General features: G+C 34.2%; 1 protein-coding gene across 1 annotated transcript in view; it reads right to left on the bottom strand.

Annotated features, from left to right (window-relative positions):
* The window catches only part of atg4da (autophagy related 4D, cysteine peptidase a), an 18,609-nt gene extending 6,546 nt beyond the window's left edge, over positions 1 to 12,063 (bottom strand). The window contains exons 1-7 of the mRNA XM_056456523.1: positions 11,774 to 12,063; positions 7,454 to 7,689; positions 5,290 to 5,373; positions 3,444 to 3,617; positions 1,670 to 2,027; positions 1,448 to 1,512; positions 1,102 to 1,226 (exon numbers count right to left, since the gene is read on the bottom strand). Coding sequence (XP_056312498.1) covers positions 1,102 to 1,226; positions 1,448 to 1,512; positions 1,670 to 2,027; positions 3,444 to 3,617; positions 5,290 to 5,373; positions 7,454 to 7,649 — 1,002 coding nt within the window. The 5' untranslated portion in view covers positions 7,650 to 7,689; positions 11,774 to 12,063. The remainder of the gene's footprint in view (positions 1 to 1,101; positions 1,227 to 1,447; positions 1,513 to 1,669; positions 2,028 to 3,443; positions 3,618 to 5,289; positions 5,374 to 7,453; positions 7,690 to 11,773) is intronic.
* Between the last annotated feature and the right edge of the window lie 2,190 nt (positions 12,064 to 14,253).

Below are 14,253 nucleotides of genomic sequence, written 5' to 3' on the forward strand. Positions count from 1 at the left end.
AAGTCAGACCTTACTGTCCTAATTAAACAATTAAGAATTAAGGCATGATCATATTTTATTTAGGTAAATAAGCGTAATCTAGAGGCCTTTAACTTAGAAGTCAAGTTATTATTTGTTTTTCCTAAATTTTGGATGGGCAACAAGACTTTTGTCAGGTAAAAAGAAGTTACATTCCTTTGCAACACTAAACCAAAAACAAACAAATTAATAAATTAAAAATATAATAAAATAAAATACATTTATTTTAGGCCCATTATTCAAGAATTTAATTTAGATTATGTAGTTAAATAAAAGATTCAAGTACAATACAATTATATTATTCTGAGTTAATACCATTTCAACATTAACAACATTAGTAAAAAGCATAAGTAAATCAAAATAATATCAAATAAAATTGCTCATCAAATGTAGCTACACTGAATGCCAATTCAAGAAATTTAAAGCTACATTTCTTTGCAATACTAAACCACATAAATACTAATACTACTACTACTACTACTACTACTACTACTACTAATAATAATAATAATAAATAAAAATGAAGTGAAATAAAAAAATTTTACATTTTGCAAAAATATTATGTAATTGAGTATAACATTTAAATATATTTTAAACATAACATTATATCATTCCAATGTAAATACTACATAATTATTTTTAATGTAAAAAACATACATGAATAATTAGCAAACAACTTAACTAAAAAAAATCTAAAGAGGAGATTCTTAAACTGAAGACAATTGTCCATGTAAAGTTTGTTTACTCACATGACAAAAAAGGTTAGCATAGTGTTTTAGTAATACTAAACTACACTAAAAATGCTGGGTTTCATACAATCAATTTGTGTTGGGACAACATGAAGGAATTAAGCTTATTAGCTTATTAATCTTATTAGTTTTTACAAATTTAAGTTGATTGAACATAAAACAATTAAGTTGTCCCAAAAAACCTCAGGAATTGTGTCGTTTCAGCTCATTTTAAATATGTAGTTTGAACAAACAGCAAATGTCATTTTTTTGAGTGTAGTTTTGAAAAAACAAAAATAATATATTTATGCCGAACGTGGATTCTTTTTATTTTTTGCATGAACGGTGGACGTACCTTGACACACTCAATGTATGAAGGGTTTAGTGACTCTCCGCCGAGTCGCACTGGCACTAGAATGACAACTGATTTCCACCCCGCTCCGCTGGACTCACACAAACTCATGACATCTTCTTTATATACTGCAGCAGAAGCAGAACTTCACTCACACAAATGCAAAGGGCTCAGTTTCACTTTCACTGTTATACTTAGGTTTGTTTAACCCATCATCCAACATGCCCAGTTTTGACCTACGTGGCACCATTGCATTTTACAGCACAGTAAGAATTAAAAACGGGCTACAGATATCCTGTTTTTAATATGATCATATGATGAACAATCCACAGACTAAACACAGACTCACCCGTGCAGTCCTGCGCCACATACACAGCAAGATCCTCAAACTCAGCAGCTCGCGCCACAGCTTTTCTGAAAGAAGAGGAAGAAGAAAAAAATCAAAGACAGCATGAAATCAACAGTTCAACTCAAAGTTCAGTTCTGGTATTCAGGGAAATAGACTGAGATGCATGATAGGAGCATACAATATTTATTTGCTATGATAATATTGTAATATTTTCTTTCTCACCTTAGCATGTGTGCCACTACAGACGGGCCGTACCAGTCTCCTGCCCTTTTCCCAGACTCCTTTCCCAGCTCTACCAGCTGGTGGACGCCAAAAGGAGCGGAGGGGTGATCCCCAAAACAGGACAGTACCTTCCGGTGCAGAGCGTCCACCTGCGGGTCAGGACTGGCTGAAGGACATCTTGTCGGTGTCCGTCTATGGGCCTCGCTAATGCCAGAACTAGTGTTTATCTGAGGAATAGAGCTGCTCCAAGTGGAACTGAAGGATGGCAGAGACATCCCAGCCGGACGAGAAGGAGAACGTGGCTTCAGCACCTCAAAATCCACATCAGTGAGCGCATGACAGTCTGACCACCTCCAGTCTGAGACAGAGAGAAAATGAAGACAAACACATGAGGTAATGAAAATTTGTGGTCAAGAAAGGACCACTTAAATTGTAGGAAAATAAGTAAATGTATAAATGATATATAAATTGATAAATAAATATATAAATGTGGGAAATATATTCAAATTGTTACATAAAATTTCTACTTCAAATAAATAAAAAAAATATGAAGCAGCATAACTGTTTTACACACTGATAAAAATTGTAATTATTTTGAGGAGCGAATCAGCTCCTTAGATTCTGATGGATCATGTTACACTAAAGACTGGTGTAATGAGGCTGAAAACGCAGTTTTTCACCATAGTAATAAATTACATTTGATCAACATATTACATTAAAAACAGATGTTTTAAATAGCACAATTTTACAGCTTTTGTAGCAGTTTTGATTAAACAAATGCAGTTTTGGTGACAATAAGTGACGTTTTTCATTATATTAAAAAACAATCTTAACAACCCTCAGGTGTTTTGAATAGTAGTTGTGAATTAATTTAGGTCTCATCATCAAGTTAAATGATAAACTCATTTTATATCCATGAAAGAACATAAATGCAATGTTTCAAATCACTTTTGTGAATATAAAATTAAGGTCAAAATAAATTAAAGGTGAACTTATTTGTATATTTATATTCGGATTTGTGCTTCTTAACCCTTTCGCATGTACGATCAAAAGGCTGTGATTAGCCTTGGCTGGTCCCTGAAGCGTACGATCACACCAGTGTGATTAGAACGTTCAGAGCGCACGCTAAGGGAGGGTAGGGAGCTAGAATGATTCTAAGGGAACTTGGCACGTCACCATGGAAACTTTATGACGCAATGGTTTCTAAGTAAATAAAAGTAAACAAAATTAAATTAATTACATACATTTTTTTAATTAAATTAAATAAAACAAATTTCTAAAAAAAAACCTTTAAAATGAACTAAGACACATTATTATTATTACTCATTCATTCATTTTGCTTCGGCTTAGTCCCTTTATTCAACAGGGGTCGCCAAACAGAATGAACTGCCGACTTATCCAGCATATGTTTTACACAGCGGATGCCCATCCAGCTGCAACCCAGCACTGGGAAACACCCATACACTCACATGTTCACACACATACACTACAGCCAATTTAGTTTATTCAATTCCCCTATAGCGCATGTCTTTGGACTGTGGGGGAAACTGGAGCACCTGGAGGAAACCCATGCCAACAGAGAGAACATACAAATTCCACATGGAAATGCCAACTGACCCAGCCGGGACTCGAACCAGTGACCTTCTTGCTGTGAGGCGACAGTGCTACCCCTAAGCCACCATGCCGCCATGGCCAATTTTAGTTTATTCAGTTCATTTATTATTATTATTATTAAAGCCAGTAGAAGACTTCTATGTGTAGTGTAATGTGAGACCTGTAGGCATGAGGTGCAGCAGGAGCCCCTGCGCCAGCATCATCTGTCCGCTGCGCAGCATGCAACCCCAGCCGCAGTCTGTGGTCAGACTCGACCCCTCCAACTGAGGAAACTCCCGTCTGTAGGTCAGCCACACACACGACACGAACGCCTGCCGGAATCGCTCCACCTCATCTGAGAACAAGACGCCAAAGATCATACAAATTAAAATTAAAGGAACACCTATTATGCAAAGATCCCTTTTAAAGGAGTTCAAACACAGTTGTGCGGAAACAGTGTGTGAATATTACCAGCCTCTAATAGTGAAAATGTACTCAATCTAATTGTTTATAACCACAATTGATAACAATTGCTAAAATTGTCAACAGAAACACTTTGATTGACATTCTCCCTTTGTACATGTCATCAGAGGGGAAAAGCCCCGGCCATTAGTGACAATCTCTCCCTCATTAGCATAAACAGCCCTGAGAGAGAAGCAGCCATCCGCCATTAGAATTTTGAATCTGCTACTATGGTGATACATAGGCATTTGTAGCTCCACCCCCTTCTGAAAAGAGGGCTGGAAACACAATCTCATTTGAATTTAAAGTGACAGTCACCAAAACGGCAAGATTTAGATCAAAGATTAAAAGGGGCAGTTTCAAAGAGTTACAGAACATTATCTCACACACTCACACACACACTAGGGACATCAGAAACTTATTTTACATCTTGTAAAAAAGGGGCATAATAGGACCTCTTTAATGACCATTTTCTGTTTCCCCTCACTTTTCACACAGATATCAAAACAATAGGTCTGCTACAGCACAATAAAGGCACGGACAAATCCAACCAGCTACAAATAGAATCAGATTACAAAACTTTGTAATGTGTAAAAACAAATAACTCCATCGCTGATAAAAAAATGACAAAGACTGTGAGCTTCACCAGTCCCTCCAGGATTTTGTAGGGAGATTTTTACATTTACATTTACATTTAGTCATTTAGCAGACGCTTTTATCCAAAGCGACTTACAAATGAAGACAAGGAAGCAATTTACACAACTATAAGAGCAGCAGTGAATAAGTGCTATAGACAAGTTTCAGGTGTTATTTTATTTTATAAGTTATTTTATACTTTTGGCCTAAAATGACTGATTTTGTGATGGCTTTTTGTTCCCCAAAATATAGACATTATTTGCTTTATTTCTTGTGTTTTGCTGTAAAAACACACAAAAATCTTGTAAAATGTTTGCTTTTTTGATCTCAAGGACCATTGCACTTTCAAAATTTGAGAAACACTGAGGGAAAAACTACAATACTTAGAAAAATTGTGAACGAGAATAAATAAATGATAGTGAAATCTGTTGATACATACACGGATACTGAAAAAAATTGAGACTAGTAATAAAAACTTTTATAATTTTCTCTAAATGTATTATTTATAATATTTATGTTTGAGTAAAACATACTTTTGGTTTCTTTCTAGAAACAACTGATCAAATGTCTTGAAACAGGAATCTTATTTAGAGCATTTTTTGTGCATAAAATGACAAAAAGAGGTCATGTTTTCGAATATGTTTATATAAATTTAAGTGACACAAAACTCGTGTTTTAACATCAGAAGATTTAGGAAAGTAATAATTGGTGGAATAACCCAGATTTTTAATACCAACAAATAAAATCATTTATCACTTGTCAATAAAAAAAGCTCTAAATGTTAATATTTTTAAGGGAATATTTGAAGATGCCAAACCTTTGGAAAATACCATTACATAATAAAACAACAACAAATATAAAAATTTTACTCAAACCCATATCTAATAAATTTAGCTGATTCATCCACTCAGGCAGATCACATGACTCACCTTCACTATTGAACAGAAACGACTGCCCCAGCAGGATCAGAGGAGAGCTCTTGTTGAAGGAAGTTTTAGATTTAACTGTCCAGCCTGGGAAAATAAAGACAGGAACTTACTAACGCGGTCATTTTTAAACATGTGCTTCTACATCTGACTTCAAAAATAGCCCAGGAGAAAAAAGGAACCAAATATTTGTGTCATTATTTTGTGTCAGTCATAGAAACCATAACAATCAAAATTAGGGCTGGACGACAATCTCATTTCACGATAACGATACGCATCCTAATATAGTACCATTTCTGCAAATTCAATAAATTATTAGTTTATATATACAGTTGAAGTCACAATTATTAGCCCTGTTTAATTTTTTCCCCAATTTCTGTTTAACGGAGAGCAGATTTTTTTCAACACATTTCTAAACATAAGTTTTAATAACTCATTTATTTTATCTTTGCCATGATGACAGTAAATAATATTTGACTAGATATCTTCAAGACACTTCTATACAGCTTAAGGTGACATTTAAAGGCTTAACTAGGTTAATTAGGTTAACTAGGCAGGTTAGGGTAAATAGGCAAGTAATTGTATAACGATGATTTGTTCTGTAGACTATCGAAAAAAATATATAGCTTAAAGGGGCTAAAAATTTTGACCTTAAAATGGACTTTAAAAAATTAAAACTGCTTTTATTCCAGCTGAAATAAAACAAATAAGACTTTCTCCAGAAGAAAAAATATTATCAGACATACTGTGAAAATTTCCTTGCTCTGTTAAACATCATTTGGGAAATATTTAAAAAAGACAAAAAAATAAAAGTGGAGCTAATAATTCTGACTTCAACTGTATACTAACTACAATTTTAATTTTTTACATTTTAAAGTATATACTGATAAGTAGAAATTTACTCATTCATATGTGATCATATTGCTCACTTTTTATTTTGAACTCCAGGGGAAATGTTTGATAAAAATGAAGAAATATAAAATAAATATTAATAAAAACTAAAAACACTAGGAATGATTCCAGGCCTAATATAAAAAAAAAAAAAAAAAATATATATATATAGAGATAGATAGATAGATAGATAGATAGATAGATAGATAGATAGATAGATATATAGATATATATATATATATATATATATATATATATATATATATATATATATATATATATATATATATATATATATATATATATATATATATATATATATATATATATATATATAGCGAAATAAAATGCAAGATGTAAACATTGAACTTTCAAGAATGCAAATTTCTCACAATGCTGTTAGGGGCCGACCACACCAAACACTTTTTTTTTTCTTTTTTTTTTATGAGAGTTGTCTTTCTTAAATGGTTTTCTGATGGCCACAAATGTTTTGTGTGCTACATTAAAAAAAAGTGCCTAGCAACATAAAAAGTGCAGCACACTTCTTTTTATCCTGTGCTTTGCGTTCTCAGAATGGAAAAAGAATGTTCCGTGTGATCGGCTTCTTATTAATGTTTTTGTCTACATCCCTGTAATGGTCTATAATATTGTACTTATGTAAATTATGAAAAAGTACTACCATAAACAACATATTTTGTGACATCAGCTGTAATAAAAAGTCTATTATTTATATTGTGAAGTCAAAAATATTTGCCCTCCTGTGAATATTTCCCAAGTGATGTTTAACAGAGCAAGGAATTTTTCACAGTATTTCCTATATTTTTTCTTCTGGAGAAAGTCTTATTTATTTTATTTCACCTAGAATAACAGCATTTTTTTGTTGTTGTTTTTTAAGGTAAATATTATTAGCCCCCTTAAGCAATATTTATTTTTTGATTGTCTACAGAACAAACCATCGTTATACAATAACTTGCCCAATTACCCTAACTTGCCTAGTTAATTGCTTAATTAACCTAGTTAAGCCTTTAAATGCCACTTTAAGCTGTATACTAGTTTCTTGAAAAATATCTAGTCAAATAATATTTACTGTCATTAAATATAAAATAAATCAGTTATTAAAAATAAGTTATTAAAACTATTATGTTTAGAAAAAAAAATCTTTAGGTTAACAAAAAATTGGGAAAACAAAATTCTGGAGGGTTAATAATTCTGACTTCAACTGTATATTGCCATTGCATAGCCATAAGCAAATTCAATCATATGTATGAAAACAGACCATATTTGACGTTGTTCCAGGCTGACATGAACTTGGCTTTGAGGCGATCCACTTCGTCGGGCTCTCCAGAACCTTCTCTGATGCCGTCGGGAACCACCCCATGGCCCATGTGGCGTTTGGACGGAGCTGAAGCCTTGTCCTCATGAGCTCCACCACCCACTATATACTGAACAGCACTGGGAGACACAGAGTTCATGATTCAGGCTGGAGACGCAGCATTACAGACAAACTTCAGCCTGAAACAGACACAGAAAGAGAAGACGTGAGAGGAACGGTTTCTTACTTTCTTTTGTCAATTCAATTTAATTCAATTCAATTCAAGCAGCTTTAAGTATTTATGATATGAAAGGGATCCACAGTTCTCTGAACTTTCAAAACAGCTTTGGTATGACCAGCCTACCGAGCAACGTGATTGGTCAGGTTTGAGAATCGCTATTTGATTATTGGATGATGTATATGTACGAGAGGTTAAAGTACAATCTAAATCAGAACTAACCAAACTGATTTTGTTAGAGCCAACAATTAGAACATTAATATAGCATATAATGATTTTTAACAATTTACCTAACATCCCTGGAAATGACTGTAGGAAACCTGCATGCATTTATTTACCATGGAACGAAAATAAACAAATCAAACCTTGTACCATATTAAAGCCCCAGTACTTTCTGTACAAGCGCCTATCATTCACGCAACATTAATCCTGATGTAACGTCACAATAGACACCATTCAGACTAAAAGAAACATTCCACCTGTGTGTTACGCAGACAAACACGCTGCAGCCGTCACATGACACCTGACTGAGGACAGGTGTGGTGACTGAGTTCAAGCTCACTACAAAAGGAACATTAACACTTCCCTTTTCCTTGTTTTCTCAGGGAAGTTCACACTTACGGACTAATGAGAGGAAATGAGGCGACCATCTCAGAACAAAAGACAACGTCATTACACAATAATGCAAATACTGGAAATTTTCCGCTTCATTTAAGTACACTAGGCTGCTTAGGGAAAGTGGATACATGTGAGTTTTAAATCATGTGACCACTGAGTGCTCAGCAGAAAAACTCAACACCCCTGATCGTCACAATGGCCTCATTCAGAACAGCACACACTATGTATCCTGTGCATAGTACATTAAAAAAAATTAAATAAAAAAATTGTTGGTTTTTAATTAAATCAAATTAAACGTACATGTAATGTCAATTTAATCGACATTAAACTGACTTAATCTGGTATTTAAAAACATTAAGTTGAAGCATTAAATTTTAGATATTTTCCTCTCAGTGTATATAAATGTTCTGTTTGAGCAATTCCAGCATTATGGATGTGACGTTTCCAGTAAAAACTCAAAACATAAATTCACATAGAAAGTATATGTTAACATTAGATTGAAACATCTGTTTATAAATTCCAAAACAACTAAATGCAGAGTTTTGGGATGAGAAAAATATTAATCTGTAAACAATTTTTAGATTTTAAAAGAGGAAAATAAACGTGTTATGAATGTGACCAAAACAGTCTGCGAGTTTACAGTATACAACATAATTCTGTGAATTAATTTGCTCAACTCAAAAGAAGCAATACCAATCAAAAGGATAAAAGTTGTCTCTCTATAAAACAAAAATCATTGATCCAAAATTTTATTTTCTTTGACTTTTTTTTTTTGCATTTATCTGAAAAAATCGTCGTTATGGATGTTACGCCTCTCTGTTATGGATGTGACAGATGTGAAACTGGCACTTGTGTGACATTACTAAATCAAATGTAATTGTTTGAAAATATCGACAGCGACAAGCCTACAAAAAAAACCTAGAAAGGGTTGGGCTATTTTGGTAAAACCTAAATTAAATTTGGTAAAAAAAAAAAGGTTAACATTTGCATGGAATTACTCGTATGCACTGAATACTTGCTACTTATAATATTTGATAAACTGTTACAATATGCAATAGATGCAATGTATTTGTGTCCTGACCAACTATTAATACAAACCATTTTTGGATGCCAAAATTTGAGACCCCAAAGGGCAACACAAAAAATAGGAAAAGCAAAAAATATATTGTGATAGCCAAAAATAATTTTAAGTAAAGATCATGTTCCATGAAGACCTATTTAGTACATTTACTGTTATAAATATACAGCTGAAGTCAGACTTATTAGCCCCCCTAAATTATTAGCCCATTTATTTTTTTCCTTGATTTCTGTTTAACACTGTTCTGTTTTTTCCAACACATTTCTAAACATAATAGTTTTAATAACTCATTTCTAATAACTAATTTATTTTATCTTTGCCATGATGACAGTAAACAATATTTGACTAGATATTTTTCAAGACACTTCTATGCAGCTTTTGTTTTTGGACTGTCATATTTCAGATATTCACATATTTGGTCAAATATTGTCTCATCCTAACAAACTATTAATCAATGAAATGTTCTGTTATTGATTGAGCTTTTCGGATTATGTGTAAATCACATTTTCCAAAAACAAGACCCTTTATCAGCATGTTTTGTGGTCCAGTGAAACATGCAATGACTTTTACACATTAATTTTTCTATTTACAGGTTTACAAATGAACTCTACTGCTTGAAATTAGCAAGCAATTTACCAGGTGTCAATCATTTAGTATGCTAACATTAAAAAATGTTTTGCCTTCATACCAACATTTAACATAGTACGTAGTACAGCCTATATAGTATGATCAGTGTCAGTATATGATCAGTGTTGAATAAAAAAGTAACATATTACATACACCATCTTAAGCTTATCTTAATCTTTTAAAGATAAACTAATGACTCATTTCTAGTGAAGAAATTAAATATTTAACTAGAGAAACGGGATTTTGTTACTAGTCTTTGTTTAAATGAAATAGCTCAAGTTACGAGCATAATTATTACTGTATTAAATACAATGTTGGGTAAAACATGCACTATATTACAATCTTAAACCTATCCTAATCTTTAAATTAAAGCAAAAAATAAGACATGACATTAGTCACAAAACAACACTGACATTAATAATAAGAATGTACTGTATGTGCTGTTATTTTTGCGTTTATTTAAAGATTAAGATGTTTTTACCCAACACTGTATAATACAGTAATAATTAAGCCAGTAACTTAGGCTACTTCATTTAAACAAAGCCTAAGTAGAAAATCCTTTTCTCTAGTTAAATACTCAATTTCTTCATTAGAAATAAGTCATTAATTTATTGGAACTCAGTAACCGCCTAAATGCAGTCACAATACAGCTTTTACAGGCTAAAATTCATTGAGAATTCATTGGAGACAGCCTAATAATGTGTTTTGACTGAAATGTTTTAAAACTATAGATATATAGACGTGCATCTAGTGCTCTTTAAAATCTATTTAAACATAATATACTTCCCATCTAAAGCGTTATTTTCACATCAGACCAGGCATGCGAATATAAATCGAACTTTATCTCAATATGTGAAAGTCCTTGCTATGTTATTTTGGGGTTTATTCGAAGATTAAAGTAGGCTTAAGATAGTAAAATATAATTTTTTTTTACCCAACACTGTATATAATACAGTAATAATCTCGCAGTGACTTGGGCTACTTCATTTTACATAAAACCTAAGAACAACATGTTTCTCTAGTTAAATATTCAATTTCTTCATTAGAAATGAGTCATTAATTTATTGGAACTCAGTTAGTTAACCGCCTAACGTTAAATGCAATCACAATGCAGCATTTACAGGCTAAAATTCATTGGAGACAACCTAATAATGCGTTTTGACTGAAATGTTTCAAAACTACAGATATTTAGACGTGCATCTAGTGCACTATCAAATCAATTTAAACCAAATATACTAACCATTTAAAGCGATATTTTCACATCAGACCAGGCATGTGAATATATCTAACTTTACCTCAATATGTGAAAAAAAACTTGCTGTTATTTTGGGGTTTATTCAAAGATTAAGATATGCTTAAGATTGTAAAATATTATATTTCATTTTTACATTACATTACATTTTTACCCAATATTGTAACGTTATACAATACAGTACGAATTACACCAGTAACTTAGCTAGGCTACTTAATTTTACACAAAGCCTAAGTAGAAAATCATGTTTTTCTAGATAAATTCTCAATTTCTTCATTGGAAATAAGTCATTAATTTATTGGAACTCAGTAACCGCCTAAATGCAGTAACAATACAGCTTTTACAGGCTAAAATTCATTGAGAATTCATTGAATACATCCTGATAATGGGTTTTGACTGAAATGTAAAACTATAGATATTTAGACGTGCATCTAGTGCTCTTCAAAAGTGATTTCAAGCATATATACGAACCATTTCAAGCGTTATTTTCACGTCAGACCAGGCATGTCTGATGTTCCGGATATTTTCCTACTTTTCCTCTGAATCTCCAGTATCGCTGTCCGACCGCAAGGACAAGCGCTGTTTCAGACCGAACTCAGGCCTCTTCCAGCGCCGTCATCGCGTTGATTATCGGGTAAAGCTGCAGTCATGAGTATCTGCTTCTTTGCTATCTTTCCCCGGCTGTCGAAAAATTGGAGATCGGACGAATAGTGTTTAAAACGACGAGCGATTAAACCCGTGTGCTGCTACTTCCTGTTGTCTTGAGGATACACTCCCTCGACCCGCTCTACTACGCGACGTGATTGGTCAGGCTCGCCGGCTGCCGTTTGATGATTAGACGGTGGAGATGTACGAGAAGTTGAACGCTCAATACATCATTTTTAGTTATTTATTTTTAAAACCCATTACCTGCATGGTTTTCTATTACATTACGATGTATCTTGTTGATTTTTTCTGTGAAAAAAACGATATCATAGATCGTAAAGAAGTATATGCGACAGTCTAAATGTATATACAGTATTCACTTAGCGGCCACTTTATTAGGTACACCTGTCTAACTGCTACGTTAACGCAAATTTCTAATCAGCCAATCACATGGCAGCAACAGCATTTAGACATGATGTAGACGTGATAAATACGATCTGCTGCAGTTCAAATCGAGCATCAGAATGGGGAAGAAAGGTGATTTAAGTGACTTAACGTGGCATGTTTGTTGGTGCTAGACGGGCTGGTCTGAGTATTTCAGAAACTGCTGCAATTTTCACGCACAACCATCTCTAGGGTTTACAGCGAATGGTCCGAAAAAGAGAAAATATCCAGTGAGCGGCAGTTCTGTGGGCGCAAATGCCTTGGTGATGCCAGAGGTCAGTGGAGAATGGCCAGTCTGGTTCTAGCTGAAAGAAAGGCAACAGTAGCTCAAATAACCACTCGTTACAACCGAGGTATGCAGAAGAGCATCTCTGAATGCACAACATGTCTAACCTTGAGGCAGATGGGCTACAGCAGCAGAAGACCACACCAGGCGCCACTCCTGTCAGCTAAGAACAGGAAACTGAGGCTACAATTCACACAGGCTCACCAAAATTGGACAATAGAAGATTGGAAAAACATTGCCTGGTCTGATGAGTCTCGATTTCTGCTGTGGCGTTTAGATCAACAACATGAAGGCATGGCTCCATCCTGCCTTGTATCAACGATTCAGGCTGCTGGTGGTGCTGTAATGGTCTAGGGCAGGGGTGTCCACACTCGGTCCTGGAGGGCCGGTGTCCTGGAGAGTTTAGCTCCAACCCTAATCAAACACACCTGAACCAGCTAATCAAGCTCTTACTAGATATACTAGAAACTTCCTGGCTGGTGTGTTGAAGCAGGTTGGAAATAAACTCAGCAGGACACCGGTCCTCCAGGACCGAGTTTGGACACCCCTGATCTAGGGGATATTTTTTGTCACACTTTGGGCCCATTATTACCAATTGAGCATTGTGTCAAAGGCATAGCCTACCTGAGTATTGTTGCTGACTTTGTCCATCCCTTTATGACCACAGTGTACCCATCTTCTGATGGCTACTTCCAGCAGGAAAATGCAACATGTTATAAAGCGTAAATAATCTCAGACTGGTTTCTTGACACACTGTACTTAAATGGCCTCCACAGTCACCAGTTCTCAATCCAATAGAGCACCTTTGGGATGTGGTGTTACAGGAGATTAACATCATAGATGTGCAGCTGACAAATCTGCAGCAACTGCATGATGCTATCATGTCAATATGGACCAAAATCTCAGGAATATTTCCAGCACCTTGTTGAATCTCTGCCACGAAGGATTAACTTCTGAATGCAAAAGGGGCTCCAATCCGGTACTAGTGAGGTGTACCTAATAAAGTGGCCAGTGAGTATTATCATATATCACTATGTATAATTTTGTGACATTTTATTTTATCCCCCATTTTATCACAAAATTCATTTGAAACATCAAGGTGTCCTTACATTTAATATGCTTAAATATACTGTGTAAAGCTTACCTTCAAATTTTGGTTTGTGAAAAAATGCAAATGAGTTGGTTATGGCAATACTGGTATGTATTGTTTTTATTTGGTTATTCAAATGTTGACTTCATGTCCACATTGAGTTCACGTTAAGTTCCATATTTTTCAATGCAAATCTACCTAAAATAAAAATAAACATGCTTATACTAATACGCAGATTCAGTTTTGCATTGAATTATGTCATGCTGTTGTTACAGTGCAAGGTTATGTAAGCATTGCTTCAAAATGTCAGGCATTCACGACTATAATAATTCAGTAAAGAGTCACGCTTGTCTAGCTTAGGGCTTTGCTTACTGTTGAGCGCTACTAATCATTATTGTGAATGTTTACACATTTGATAACTACAGTATCCAGCTAGTATTTTTTTAAAGGTCACTTTAAGTACTGTTAATAATCTGTAGCTCATAC

The sequence above is a fragment of the Danio aesculapii genome, chromosome 1 (genome assembly GCF_903798145.1).
Source record: "Danio aesculapii chromosome 1, fDanAes4.1, whole genome shotgun sequence".
Taxonomy (NCBI): Eukaryota; Metazoa; Chordata; class Actinopteri; order Cypriniformes; family Danionidae; genus Danio; species Danio aesculapii.